This window comes from Carcharodon carcharias, chromosome 3, assembly GCF_017639515.1.
Source record: "Carcharodon carcharias isolate sCarCar2 chromosome 3, sCarCar2.pri, whole genome shotgun sequence".
Classification (NCBI taxonomy): domain Eukaryota; kingdom Metazoa; phylum Chordata; class Chondrichthyes; order Lamniformes; family Lamnidae; genus Carcharodon; species Carcharodon carcharias.
In genome coordinates this window covers 74589644-74603756 of record NC_054469.1, presented here as the reverse complement: position 1 = coordinate 74603756, position 14113 = coordinate 74589644, and the positions used below count along the sequence as shown (strand labels likewise).

Below are 14113 nucleotides of genomic sequence, written 5' to 3'. Positions count from 1 at the left end.
ATTACATCTACTAGTTCCCCTTTATCTATCCTGCTTGTTACCTCCTCAAAGAATTCTAATAAATTTGTCAGGCATGATTTCCCCTTCATGAAGCTTCGCTGACTCTGCTTGATTAGATTATGCATTTCTAAATGCTCTGCTATTACATCCTTTATAATAGACTGTAACATTTTCCCAATTACAGGTGTTAAGCTAACTGGCCTATAGTTACCTGTTTTTTTGTCTCCCTCCCTTTTTGAATAAGGCATTGGCAGTTCTTCAATCCTCTGGGACTTTTCTAGAATCTAAGGATTTTTGGAAAATTACTACCAGTGCATCCCCTATCTCTGCAGCTATTTCCTTTAATATCCAAGGATGCAACCCATCATGTCCAGGTACCTTTAGCCCCATTAGTTTCCCTAGCACTTTTTCTCTTGTGTTAGTTATTGTATTTATTTCCTCCCCCCACTTTTGCCCAATGATTATTTAGTATCTTTGGTACACTATCAGTATCTTCCATTGTGAAGGCTGATGCAAAGTATTTATTCAACTCCTCTGCCATTTCCTGGTTCCCTATTATTATTTCCCCACACATTCTCTAAGGGGCCTATATTGATTTTGGCCTCTCTCTTGCTTTTTATATATTTCCTTTTTTATATGACTTGCTAGTTTACCCTCAAAATTTATTTTCTCCCTCTTTATTTATTTTTTGTCATCTTCTATTGGTTTTTAAAACTTCCCCAATCCTCTGGCTTACCACTAATCTTTACCACATTGTGTTTTTAATTTCACTTTGACATTTAGGAAGGACAAGCAGTTAGGAAAAGATGGAGGGGTGGTTCTAATTAAGATGTTATTAGCACATGAGAGAGGGATGACCTAAGTTCAGGAAACCAGGATGTAGAAGCGGTTTGGGTTGAGATGAGAAATGATAAAGGCAAGAAGTCACTCGTGGGAGTGGTGTACAAGCCTCCTAATTGTAACTACATACAGAGTATAAAAGAAGAGATAATGGGAACTTGCCAGAAAGGTACAGCAACAATCATGGAGGATTTTAATCTACATAAAGACTAGAAAAATCAAATGAGCAAAGGTAGCATAATTGAGGAGTTCATAACCTTTCCAGAATAACACATTCTGGAGCCAACCAGGGAGCAGGCTACATTAGGTGTGGTATTGTGCAATGAGATAGGATTAACTGATGACTTACTAGTGAAGGCACCCTGAGGGAGCAACAATAATATTATTATTGAATTTTACATTCTGTTTGAGGGAGAAACGAGTGCGTCCAAGACTAGTATTTTAAACTTAAATAAGGGCAATTTTGACGGCATGAAAGCAGAGCTGACTAAAGTAAACTGGCAAATGAGTCTAAGGGATATGTCAATAAAAGTTCAGTGGCAGACATTTAAAGGGATATTTCAGATTACACAGAATAGATACGTTCAGCTGAGAAAGAAAAATTCCAAGGGGAGAACTCACCGCCCATGGTTAACTAAAAAAGGTAAAGACAGCATCAAACTTAAAGAAAAAACATATAATTATGCAATGGCGGGTGGCAGGTCAGAAGATTGGAAAGAATCTAAAGAACAGCAAAGAATGACAAAAAGATTAATAAGGAGGGAAAAATTTAAGTATGAGAGAAGGCTAGCTAGTAACATAAAGACAGATAGTAAGAGTTTGTCTCGATATTTAAATAAGAAAAGTTAACAAAGTGAGCGTTGGTCCTGTAGAGAATGCATCTGGGGAATTGATAATTGAAAGTAGGGAGATGGCAGATGAATTAAACAGGTATTTTGCTTCAGTCTTCACTATAGGGGACACAAGTAACATCCTGGAAATAGTTCTTCTTCTTATCGTGTCCACGGACAGTCTATACATGGCCCAGCTAGAACTGGACACATTTTTGCGCCGTGTTGTTGAATTCGGCAAGATCTGCAACAGTGTAGGGTTCCTCTAGCGATAGGCACTGCAGGAGATGTTGCATAGTCTGTGGCTCAGTTCCACATTCACAAATTGTCGGGCTGGTTGTATATCCCCATTTGCTTAGTGACAACTTTGAACGACCTACACCAGTCCTAAGTCTGCTAAGGCACTTCCAGGTTGCCCAGTTGCAATTAGCTCCTGGGGGAAAGCTTTCATCCGGTAGAATTTCCATCGCTGAGGGTTGTTCGAGACTGGTGAACCGGTCTTTCCACAAGGCGATGCGGGCTTCGGATGGAGTTGATTGTAATGGAACAATACCGTTCATGAAGCTCTTCCTTGACTTTAGGCGGCTAGGTGTAGGTGTATGACCATGTAGAGGGTGCCTCTCATTTGATGTTTGACGGAGTTGCTCTTTCTTGCTGGCTGCCACTCTTATATCAGGGGGAGCGATACCCGCCAGGATATATAGGCTGTTGGTGTTTGTTGGTTTTAAACAACCTGTGTTAAGTCGGCAACTTGCATTCAGAACGGCATCCATCTTCTTAGCATGAGTAGATCTTTCCCATGCAGCGCAGGCGTATTCAGCAGTGAAATAGCAAAGAGCAAGTGCACTGGTTCGCAATGTTTTTGAGCTTGCTCCCTATTTTGTGTTAGTGAGCTTATTCAGGATGTTGTTTCGTGCGCTCACTTTTGCCTTTGTCTTTTTGATGTTGTTCTTGAAGGTGAGGCAGCTGTCAAGGGTGACTCCTAAGTAGATAAGGTGCTGGCAATGCGTCAGTGTTGCTCCACACCAGGTTACTTTAAGCTGGTGTTTGGTTTCACGGTTTCTGAGGTGGAATGCAAAACTTATGTCTTTGATGGGTTTGCGCGAAGGTGGTTTTCTTCATAGTAGGATGTTAGTCCCTCTAAGGCTTCAGAAAGCATTTTCTCCATGGTGTTAAAATCAATGCTTTGGACAGTAACACATAAGTCATCAGCATATATAAAACGGCGTGTGACACCGTCTATAGGTTGGTCATTCGTGTAGATGTTGTACAGCAGCGGAAATAGTTGTAAATCAGGAAGTAGAAGGGAGGGAGGAACTCGGGGACAATTACAATCCCCAGGGAAGAGGTATTGAGCAAATTGTTGGGAACGTGGGCTGACAAATCTCCAGGTCTGGATGGACTTCACCCTAAGGTCTTGAAAGAAGTGGCGAGTAAAATAGTTGATGCACTGGTTTTAATTTTCCAAAATTCCCTAGATTCAGGGAAGATTCCATTAGATTGGAAAATAGCAGAATCATAGAATCACACAGTGCAGAAGAGGTCCTTCGGCCCATCGAGTCTGCACCATCATATGAGAAAAACCTGACCTACCTACCTAATCCCATTTACCAGCACTTGACCCATAGCCTTGAATGTTATGACTTGCCAAGTGCTCATCCAGGTATTTTTTAAAGGATGTGAGGCAACCTGCTTCCACCACCCTCCCAGGCAGTGCATTCCAGACCGTCACCACCCTCTGAGTAAAAATGTTTTTCCTCACATCACCCTAAACCTCCTGCCTTGCACCTTGAGCAAATATAACTCCTTTGCTCAAAAAGGGAGACAGAAAGCAAGAAACTATATGCCAGTTAACCTAACATCTGTCATAGGGAAAATGTTAGAAGCTATTATCAAAGCTGTTATAGCAAGGCATTTAGAAAAATTCAAGACTAACTGGCAGATTCCACATGGTTTTGTAAAAGGGAAATCATATTTAAGCAATTTATTGGAGTTCTTTGAAGGAGTCACATATGCTGTGGTTAAGGGGAACCAGTGGATGCACTGCACTTAGATGTCCAGAAGGCATTTGATAAAGTGCCGCATCAAAGGTTACTGCAGAAAATAAAAGCTCAAAGTGTGTGGGGTAACATATTGACATGGAAAGAAGATTGGCTAGTTAACAGGAAGCAGAGAGTAGGCATGAATGGGTCTTTTTCTGGTTGGCAGGATGTCACACTCATCACGAGTGATGTGCCACAGGGATCAGTGCTGGTACCTCAACTGTTTACAATTTATATAAATTACTTGGATGAAAGGACCGAAGCAATGGTTGCTAACTTTGCTGACAACACAAAGGTAGGTAGGAAAGTAAATTGTGAAAAGGAGGTAAGGAGGCTACAAAGTGACAGATAGGTTAAGTGAGTGGGCAAAGGTCTGGCAAATGGAGTATAATGTAGGCAAATGTGAAATCGTTCATTTTGGCAGGAAGAATAAAAAAGATGACCTAAATGGTGAGAGATTGCAGAGCTTTGAGATTCAGAGGGATGTGGGTGTCCCAGTGCATACATCACAAAAGGTTAGTATGCAGGTATAGCAGGTAATTAGGAAAGCTAATAGAATGTTATCATTTATGGTGAGGGGAGTTAATTACAAAAGAAGGGAGATTGTGCTTCAGTTCTTCAGGACATTGGTGAGACCACATCTGGCATGCTGTGTACAACATTGGTCTCCTTATTTAAAGAAATGTGTAAATGCATTAGAAGCAGTTCAGAGGCTGTTTACTAGACTAATATCAGGAATGGCAGGTTGTCCTATGAGGAAAGTTTGGACAGGTTAAGCTTGTATCCACTGGAATTTAGAAGAGTAAGAGACGACTTAATAGGAACATATAAGATCCTGAGGGGTCTTGACAATGGGTGGATGTGGAGAGGATATTTCCTCTTGTGGAAGAATCTAGAACTAGTAGTCACTGTTTAAAAAAAAGGAGTCACTCATTTAAGAAGGAGATGAGGAGAATTTTTTTCTGAGGGTAGAATGTCTTTGGAACTCCCTGGTGGAAGCAGAATCTTTTAATATTTTTAAGGCAGAGCTAGAAAGATTCTGAATTACCAAGGGTTATTGGCTGGAGGCAGGAATGTGGGGTTGAGGTTACATTCAGATCAGCCATGATCTTACTGAATGGTGGTACAGGCTTGAGGGAACGAGTGGCCTCCTCCTGCTCCTAATTCATATAACATCTTGTGTACAGGTGGTTGTCTATATCATTACCAACAAACCACATGTTCATTTGTTTTAGCTGCACTGGCCAGGTGTTAAAACGTATGTTGCTCTCCTTTTTAAATCAAAGTTCACCAGTCATATGATGCGAATTAAAAGGGGGATGAAAAGAAGAGTGAGGAAAAAAAATACAAGCAAAACAAGAACATGAGAACAACAGGGAGAAAGAGACTCCAATGACATGGGAGGTGGCTAAACAAAAAAGAAAATACTATGAATGTTTAGAAAACATATAAAGTTTACATTGTAATTGTTATGAAATAGCATTTACTTGTAATTTATACTCAGTTATATTATGTTCATCAGCCTCTACTTTTATTCGTTCATGGGATTGGGCATCAGTGACATGGCTGGCATTTATTGCCCATCCTTAATTGGTGAGCTGCCTTCTTGAGCTGCCATGATCTAAGAATTGAATAGTCCATGTGGGGTAGGTACTCCCACAGTGCTGTTATGGACAGAGTTCCAGAATTTTGACCCAGGCATGAAGAGAATGGTGATAGATTTCCAAATTAGGATTATGTGAGACTTGGAGGGTAACTTGCAGGTGGCGCTGTTCCCATGCTGCCCTAATTCTTGTGGATGGCAGAGGATGCAGGTTTGGAAGGTATTGTCCAAGGAGTCAAAGTCACTGTAGCACATCTTGTAAGGTGATGCACACTGCAGTCACGGTGCAAAGGTGGATGGGGGGTATGTTTATAAATTGGTGGATGGATGAGGTGCCTATCATGGTTTGAGGAATCAGGCAGTGAGTTATTTGCCACAGAATACCCAGTTCCTGACTGCTCTTCTAGCCAAAGTATTTATCTGCTCCAGTTAAGTTACTGGTCAATGATGACAACCAGGGTGTTGATGAGGGCTTCAGTAAAGGTAATGTCATTGGAAGTGAGTGGTTAGATTCTTTTTTTGGAGATGGTCATTGAGTGCAGACTGCACTCAACCAGCCTACTCTTGCAATAACCCAAAAAAAAGTCTGTTAGATGTGATTCCACAATTGGGCAGCACTTCTTGAACAATCCTGAGTACACTGTTGGCTAATACTAACAACCAATTTAAGATAATCAGTCGAGCTCGTAACGTGATTCATTTAAGCTTGCTGGAAGCAATATGCATTCATACGCAGGGACCCGTTCTCTGCAAACAAAGGAATATGTTCAAGCCTTACTGCCTTTTTTGAATTACTCAGAAACTTGGGGAGCCTATAGTTCCCTGTTGCTTTCTCCATGGCAACACCTCAGCCAGAGTCAGCTTGCCAACCAATCAGCATCCTTTTCTTCCGTAGGGTTGCGAACATTTGAAATTTGTCATTCTTGCGTTTGCCCTGAAAAGTGCATGATGAAAATCTTCGGCAACATATCTCTTTTTCAGCAATACAAAATGGGAATAGATAAAAAGGATAGCACATGGGATTGGGATGATTGCTTATGTGAAAAATAAAGACCTGCAAAGACTGGTGGGTCTAAAAAGCTTGTTTCTTCAGCGTAATTTCGATGTAAATTCCATAATCCTCCAAATACAATAGATGTCCACGTATCAGTCACCAGTGTAGAAGGTAAGCTAAAAGTTACTATTTATATAACACTAACAGCTTCTGCTTCCCAATATATTATTTAAGCCAATATGGCCTTTAAAGAATCTAATTGAGATTACTTCAAAGTGATTCAGCTGCCCAGGCTTCTTTCATCTTTCAAATATGGGCTCAAATCCACTCCAAAATGCTCTCTGCCTATAAAGGGCTTAAGTAAACAGAGTTTGAGCGCACTCAACCTCTTTCAGCGTGACAGTGAATTTAAAGAAAAGCTCAAGTATTTTTGACATGGAAAATGGAAATAGCACATTGCCAGTATTTCTTAGCTGTAACCAAAAAAGCACCGTTGAGTGAACTCCATTCAATTCCTCATCATATCATACTGAATCTGGAGTTGTTAGGAGTTAATAGCGTAGTGCATTTTATTTATGAGTTATAAAGTCAGGTCAGTTGTGCATTTTATTCATCCCACAAATGATCATCTGAGACCCTCAATTTTTTTCCCACAAGAATGATGACTGGCTTTAGTACAATTCAAGAAAAAGGTTGCAAACTGATTCCTTTCTCAAGCACTAGCACCCGTGAAACTCATTGAGCATAAAAATTTACTACAGTAGATTAAATGGCAGTTTTTTTTTCAGTGCTCATTCAGGAGGTGTGGACTTACTACTAAGGTCATTATTTATTGCCCATGCCTCATTGCCTGTGAGAAAGTGACCTTGAGCTGCCTTCTTGAATCACTGCAGCCTGTGTGATTAAGGTGCTCTTAGGGAGTACCAGATTTTGACCCATGGATGATAAAAGAACAGTGGTATATATCTAAGTCAAGATGGCCTATGGCTTGGACTGGAACTTGCAGCTGGCGGTGTTCCCACATGTTTTTCTAGGTGATAACAGTCACAGATTTGGGAGGTGCTGTCAAATAAGGCTTAGCGAGTTGCTGCAATGCACATTGTACATGAAACACTCTGCAGTCATGTGCACCTGTGGCTGAGAGTGTGAATGATTAAGGTGGTGGGTGAGGTGTCAATTAGCATAAACCTGAATGTTGTTCAGGTCTTCATACATGTGGACACATACTGTTTCAATATCTAGGAATTGCAAATTGGAACTCAACACTACTGTCAGTGGTCATCATTTGGCTTCTTTGTGGAGGGAAGGTCATTAGTGAAGCTGGTTGGGCCAGAATATTCCCAAGGAACTCCTGCACCAATATGCTGGCCTCCAACAACAATCTTGTTTCGTGCAAGCTATGACTCCAGCCAGCGGAAAGTTTTCTCTCACTTCTCACTGATTTCAATTTTATTAGGGCTTCTTGATGCCACACTTGGTCAAATGTTGCCTTGATGTCAAGGGCAGCAACTGAAACAAATGTCAAGATAGTGACTAGCTATTACATCACACAGCAAAAGCTTCAGCTATACTTGCATGTCTTGTTGGATTTGCCTCAATATGTTTTTGGAAGGTGTATAGAGGTGCTCTTATTCGCTCACTCAAGCTGGTTTCAGCAGAACAATTTCAGTGGCAAACAAGTGCTTTGGTCTCTGCTACCCACAGAAGCAACTGTAAGCCTTGCCACTGTAATGTCAAACTGTGGTTAGTCTCAGTTTTGATCTTTCCACATGCAGGCATCTACCATTTGTTTGGCATCCCCTGGCAGTAGTATGGATAATATTGCAACTCTATGAAGTGAGAGAATTGAATCTCCTACACTTTTGTGCCACCTTTGATGTTTAAATGTCTGTCGTCTTTGTCAACTTTTATATAAAATCAGTCAGAAAATATTAAACTATTAAGAAAAAATATCTGCACAAAAATGTAAAGGTAAAATGTGAACACACATTTGTGATCATTATGATTTTTCTACAAATTTTCCAATTACATTTTTATAAAGGTTAAATTTGAAAACTGAAATAAGGATTTCTTAAATTGATTGATTTGATCATTTCACAAAATAGGGAGAAAAAAAATCAGCATTTTTAATTCTAGAATAGCCATATAATCTCTTGCTTTACATAATGCATATAACTACGATGGGTATCCAAACTAGGAATCATCTAAACCACATGGCAACCAGAAAGCAATTACCTCTACACATGTTTTCATCCCTGAGGCAGCAGCATAGTGCAAAGGTGTGAACTTTTTGTTATCAGTGGCATTGCTTTCAGCCTTCTCGAACTCGCCTTGATCCAACCTTGCCCCCTTCCACTTAAGAATCAATTGAAGACATTCAGCTCTCTTGCCATCATCTTCATTGGGTCGTGCAAGGCGGGGCTGCAGGGCTGCTTCAGGTAGCATGATATGCGGTCCCATACACAATAAATGCAAAGCAGTCTCATTATGTACATTCCGCTTGTTTGGGTTCCCATCTTTGTTATAAAGGAATATTCTGTTTGGCAGAAGAGAAGACTTTAAATGATCAGCTATACACACAATTCCTGTTATGCAATCTAATACCAACAGCTTTGGTCAAACTCACTTTTCGGCTGTAAAGCATGTAGCTACGATCATTATTATAAATAGCGTAGTGCAGGGGCAGAAAGTTTCATTTGACAATTAGCTTGGGGGAAAATCATTTATAATCTTATTAAAGCTTCAAAATAATCTCCAATTCTTAGATTCTTTCTCAGCTGCTATATTTGATCCTTTGGCAAAGAGCCTCAACAGCTCACAATATAAATAAAAAAGGATTCCAAGCTATTTTTGGACAATACCTCTAGCTAAATTTCATGTTTGAATGAGCAGAACAACCTTAGTTGATGAATACCTATTACAATGGTATATCAAACAAGTTAAAAATTAAAAAGTAAACAAAAATTCTGTAGCCAGTGGTGAAGTGACAGCATTCAGTGCCGACCTCAAAGAAAGCAGCCCATAAATATCTAGCAACCTCTTTGGCTTGGCCTTCCTCGTTCCTGTTAGTTTGAATTTGGCACCAAGTCAAATGGATCAGATGTCCAGCAATAGCTGATGTCATTAAGCAGGCAAAACAGCTTCGGCTCAGAGTCACTGAGCTGCAGTTGCTGTGACACATAAGGGAGGGGGAAAATTACCTGAACACTGTAACGTGAGGCGGTCACACCCCTTAAGACAGGACCTTCTGATTTGGAAGGTGGTCAGGAACAGGAGGGTGTGACTACAAGTGAGCTAGATAAGGGGGATCCAAGGGCAGGAGTGTCAGCCTCTGCAATTGTTCAACAGGTTTGAGATTCTTTCAACTTGTTTGGATGAGAATGAGGGCTGCAGGGTGGGTGAGCTGACTTTTTTTTATTCATTTATTGCCCATCCCCAATTGCCCTCGTTCAGAGTACATTTGAGTGTGGTTCTGGAGTCACATATAGGCCAGACCAGGTAAGGATGGCAGATTAGTGAACCTGATGGGTTTTTACAACAATCGGCAATTATTGAATTCAAATTCTACCATCTGCTGTGGTGGGATTCAAACCAGGGTCCCCAGAGAATTACCTTAGGTCTCTGGATTACTAGTCCAGCGACAATACCACTACACCATCACCTCCCCCTATCATGGCACTGTGATACAGGAAACCATTCAAGTTGGGAGAGCAAAAAGGAGTGCAGTGGTAGTATGGGACAATAGAGTGAGGGGTTTGACACTGTTCTCTGCACCAAAGGACAAGAATCCAGATGGCTGTATTGCCTGCCCGGTTGCCAGGGTTTGGGATATTTGCTCAGGCCAGGAGGGAAACTTACAGTTTTGGCAGGGTGGGGGGGGGGGGCGCGCGCAAAGGAAATTCAGTTGTCTGGTCCTGAACCACAGACAAACTGGCATAGGGCAAATAAGATTGGAGAAATGAATGTGTGGCTCAAAGGCTGGTCTGGGAGAAGTGGGTTCTGGTTCATGGGACACTGACACCAGTAATGGGGAAAGTGGGGGCTGTACTGTTGGGATGGTCTACATCTGAACAGTGTTGAGGCTGGTGTTCTAGTGAGTCACATAACTAGGTAACTAGAGAGGGTTTTAAACTAAATAGTGCAGACAAGGGATCAAATGCGGGAAGAGTGGTAAACCAAGAGTAGGGACAAGGCAAGAGAGAAAGGCACAAATATGGGAAATGATAACAGTAAGTTACAGAGTGTACAAGTTTAAGAGTAAATCAGCAGATAAGGCTAGACGTTATGAAAATAATAAAAGGAAAAAATTAGATCTCTGTATCTGAATGCACGTAGCATTCAAAACAAAACAGGTGAAACGATAGCACAAGTAGAAATAAGTTGGATCTAACAGTCATCAAAAACATGGCTGCAGGATGACGGACTGAGATCGGAATATTGAAGGGTGCGTGACATTTAGTAAGAACAGAAAGTTAGGAACAAGTGGAGGAGTGGTTCTGTTAACTAATGATGGTATTAGCACATCAGAGAGGAATGACCAAAGTTCAAGAAACCAGGATATAGAAGCGGTTTTTGAGGAGAAGAGGAATGATGAAAGCAAGAAATGGGAGCAATATACAGGCCACTTAATTGTAACTACACAGTAGGACAGAGTATAAAAGAAGAGATAATGGGAATTTGTCACAAAGGTGTAGCAATAATCATGGGTGATTTTAATTTACATATAGACTGGAAAATTCAGATGGGCAAAAGTAGCATAGATAAGGAGTTCACAATGTTTTCGGGACAGATTTTTGGAACATCATGTTTTGGAACCAACCAGAAGACAGGCTATATTAGACCTGGTATTGTGCAACGAGATAGGATTAATTGACAACTTCAGTGAAGGCATCCCTAGGTAGCAGCAATCATATAATTGAATTTTACGTGCCGTTTGAGGGAGACGAGAGTGGGTCCAAGACTAGTATTTTAAAACTTAAATAAGGGCAACTAGCAGAGCTAGCTAAAGTCAACTGGCAAATGAGGCTAAGGGATATGTCAATATAAGTTCAGTGGCAGACATTTAAAAGGATATTTTAGAATACACAGAATAGATACATTCAAGTGAGAAAGAAAAATTCCAAGGGGATAATCCACCATCTGTGGTTCATTAAAAAAGGTAAAGACAGCATCAAACTTAAAGAGAAAATATATAGTTGTGCAAAGATGGGTGGCAAGTCAGAAGATTGGACAGACTATAAAAAACAAAGAATGACAAAAAGATCAATAAGGACGGGAAAATTAAGAGTACAAGAGAAAGATAACAAAAAATATAAAGATGGATAGTAGAGTTTCTCTAGATATTTAAATAAGAAAAAAGCTAATGTGAGCATTGGTCCCACATAAATTAATAATGCAAAATAAGGAGATGGCAGATGAATTGAACAGATATTTTGCATTGGCTTTCACTATAAGAGGATACAAGTAACATCAGAGATATAGCTGTAAATCAGGAAATGGAAGGGAGGGAGGAACTCAGGAAAAATTACAATTGCCAGGGAGGTGTAATGAGCAAATTGTTGCAGCTGAAGGCTGACAAATCCCTGGGTCCTGATAGACCTCATCCAAGGATCTTAAAAGAATTGGCTAGTGGGATAGTTGATGTGTTGGTTTTAATTTTCCAAATTCACTAGATGCAGCAAAGGTTCCATTAGATTGGAAAAGAGCTAATGTAGCTCTTTTATTCAAAAAGGGAGGAAGACAGAGAGCACGAAACTACAAGCCTGTAAGCTTAACATCTGTCATAGGGAAAATGTTAGGAGCTATTATTAAAGATGTTATAGCAGGGCACTTAGAAAAATTAAAGGCAATCAGGCAGAGTCCACATGGTTTTGTGAAAGAGGAGTCATATTTCACCAATTTAGAGGAGTTCTCTGAAGGAGTCGCGTGCTGTGGATAAAGGGGAACCAGTGGATTAAGGGAAGATGTGAATATGTTAGAAGTTTACAAAAGGTTTACTAGACTAATACCAAGAATGGGCAGGTTGTCTTAAGAGGAAAGGTTGGACAGGCTAGGCTTGTATCTATTGGATTTTAGAAGAGTAAGAGGCAACTTAATTGAAACCTTTAAGATCTGTAGGGGTCTTGACAGAGTGGATGTGGGAGAATCTAAAACTAGGGGTCACTGTTTAAAAATAAGGGGACACCCATTTAGGACAGAAATTAGGAGAATTTTTTTCTCAGTGGTGAGTCTGCTTCCACTGCCTTTTAATGGAGAAAGAGTTCCAGAGTCTTTGAATATGTTTAAGGCAGAGAAAGATAGATTCTTGATAAGCAAGTGGGTGAAAAGTTATCGGGGGTAAGCAGGAGATGACAATCAGATCAACCATAATTTATTGAATGGCAAGGGACCGAGAGGCCTACTCCTAATTTGTATGTTCCCATTTATGATTAAAATTTTACAGACAGCAACATAAATGATTTCGACCCACACATTAGATTAAGGTAGAAGCTGAAATATCAAACAAAATTTAAAAATACAATATTTTACCACAATGGAAAAATTTTACATTTCACAAGTATTTTGATCCCAGCTGATGTTACTACTGGACAAGCCTGATCTCAGAGTAGAACTCAGCTTGATAGATCCTAACTTTTATTTTTTGTTTAGATACATGGTGTGGCTACTGAACAGAGTCACAGGAGTCAGTTAATGAACTTTTAGCAAAGCATAAAACATTTATTAAACAAGAAAAGATTAACTTTATTACAATACTCCTTCACCCACAACTATACCTTTACAGATATATATAGATTTGTCAGGATAACACCAGTTAGAAAAGCTGTCTTATATGCTAACATTCACAGCAAGTACACAGTCCATGTAAACCAAGAGGCACCCTGTGGTCAGATACACACTCTGAAAACAAGTGACAGGTGGCACCTCAAACAGATGCTATGAATCTCTCAGCAACTCCTCTCAGAGATTTGTCACACCATGAGCCAATTGGTCTCACTGAACTCTGTCTTTCACATGAGGGCTTCCGATCTCCACTGCCCAAGAACTCCTTTGGAATCTTCTCCCAAACCGACGCTTTCTATCAGATGCCTTCCATAAGGGTTCACCTTCAGGGTTTCAAACTCTCCTTCCAATGTTCCTCTCCCCTGCGTTACCACATGCATTCAAGTTTTCTTCCACGCGCTCACTCTCACCGACTCAGTCGTCAACAGTACACCACTGCTTCATATGCCCATAATAAAGAGTTACAGACCGTCAGCTGTCTCTTTGGACCTTCTGACTTCTCAAGTCTATATCACTTTAAATCTGCTTTCTGCGGCCTTTGTCTTTTTAAACGAAGCTTGGAGCCTCTAATCCACACTCTTAACAGGACCTTTTCCAGGTTCCTGTCCGTCCTTTGACTAGAAGGTCTGCCTGGGATCTTTCCTGTTCCACTACCCTGGATTTGGCGACTTTCTATCTGTCCCTTTGCTCTAGTCTCTCTCAGGCAGCTACTTTCAACTGAACTCAAACTGTTGTGTGTGTGTGAATATGTGTGTGAGAGAATATGTGTGTGAGTGAGTGAGTGCGTGAGAAAGTGAGAGAATGTGAGTGTGGCCTGCCACTCTGGATCTGTTGCTAGGCAACAGCAGAGTTTTTTTCTCTACTTGTGTTTGCTTTACATAAGAAGGGGAGGCAATTCAGCCCCTCAAGCCTGTCGCACCATTCAGATGATCACGGCTGATCTCATTTTGGCCTCAACTCCAATTTCCCACCCTCTCCCCATAACGTTTCAACCCATTACTAATTAAAAATCTATCTCCTCCTC

At 40.6% G+C, this 14113-nt stretch overlaps 1 protein-coding gene across 4 annotated transcripts in view; it reads right to left on the bottom strand.

The window, feature by feature from the left end:
- The window catches only part of LOC121276465 (ankyrin repeat and IBR domain-containing protein 1-like), a 145926-nt gene that overhangs the window by 83496 nt on the left and 48317 nt on the right, over positions 1-14113 (bottom strand). For all 4 annotated transcript variants that reach the window (XM_041184898.1, XM_041184899.1, XM_041184897.1 and 1 more), the window contains one exon: positions 8545-8845. In XM_041184898.1, coding sequence (XP_041040832.1) covers positions 8545-8845 — 301 coding nt within the window. The remainder of the gene's footprint in view (positions 1-8544; positions 8846-14113) is intronic.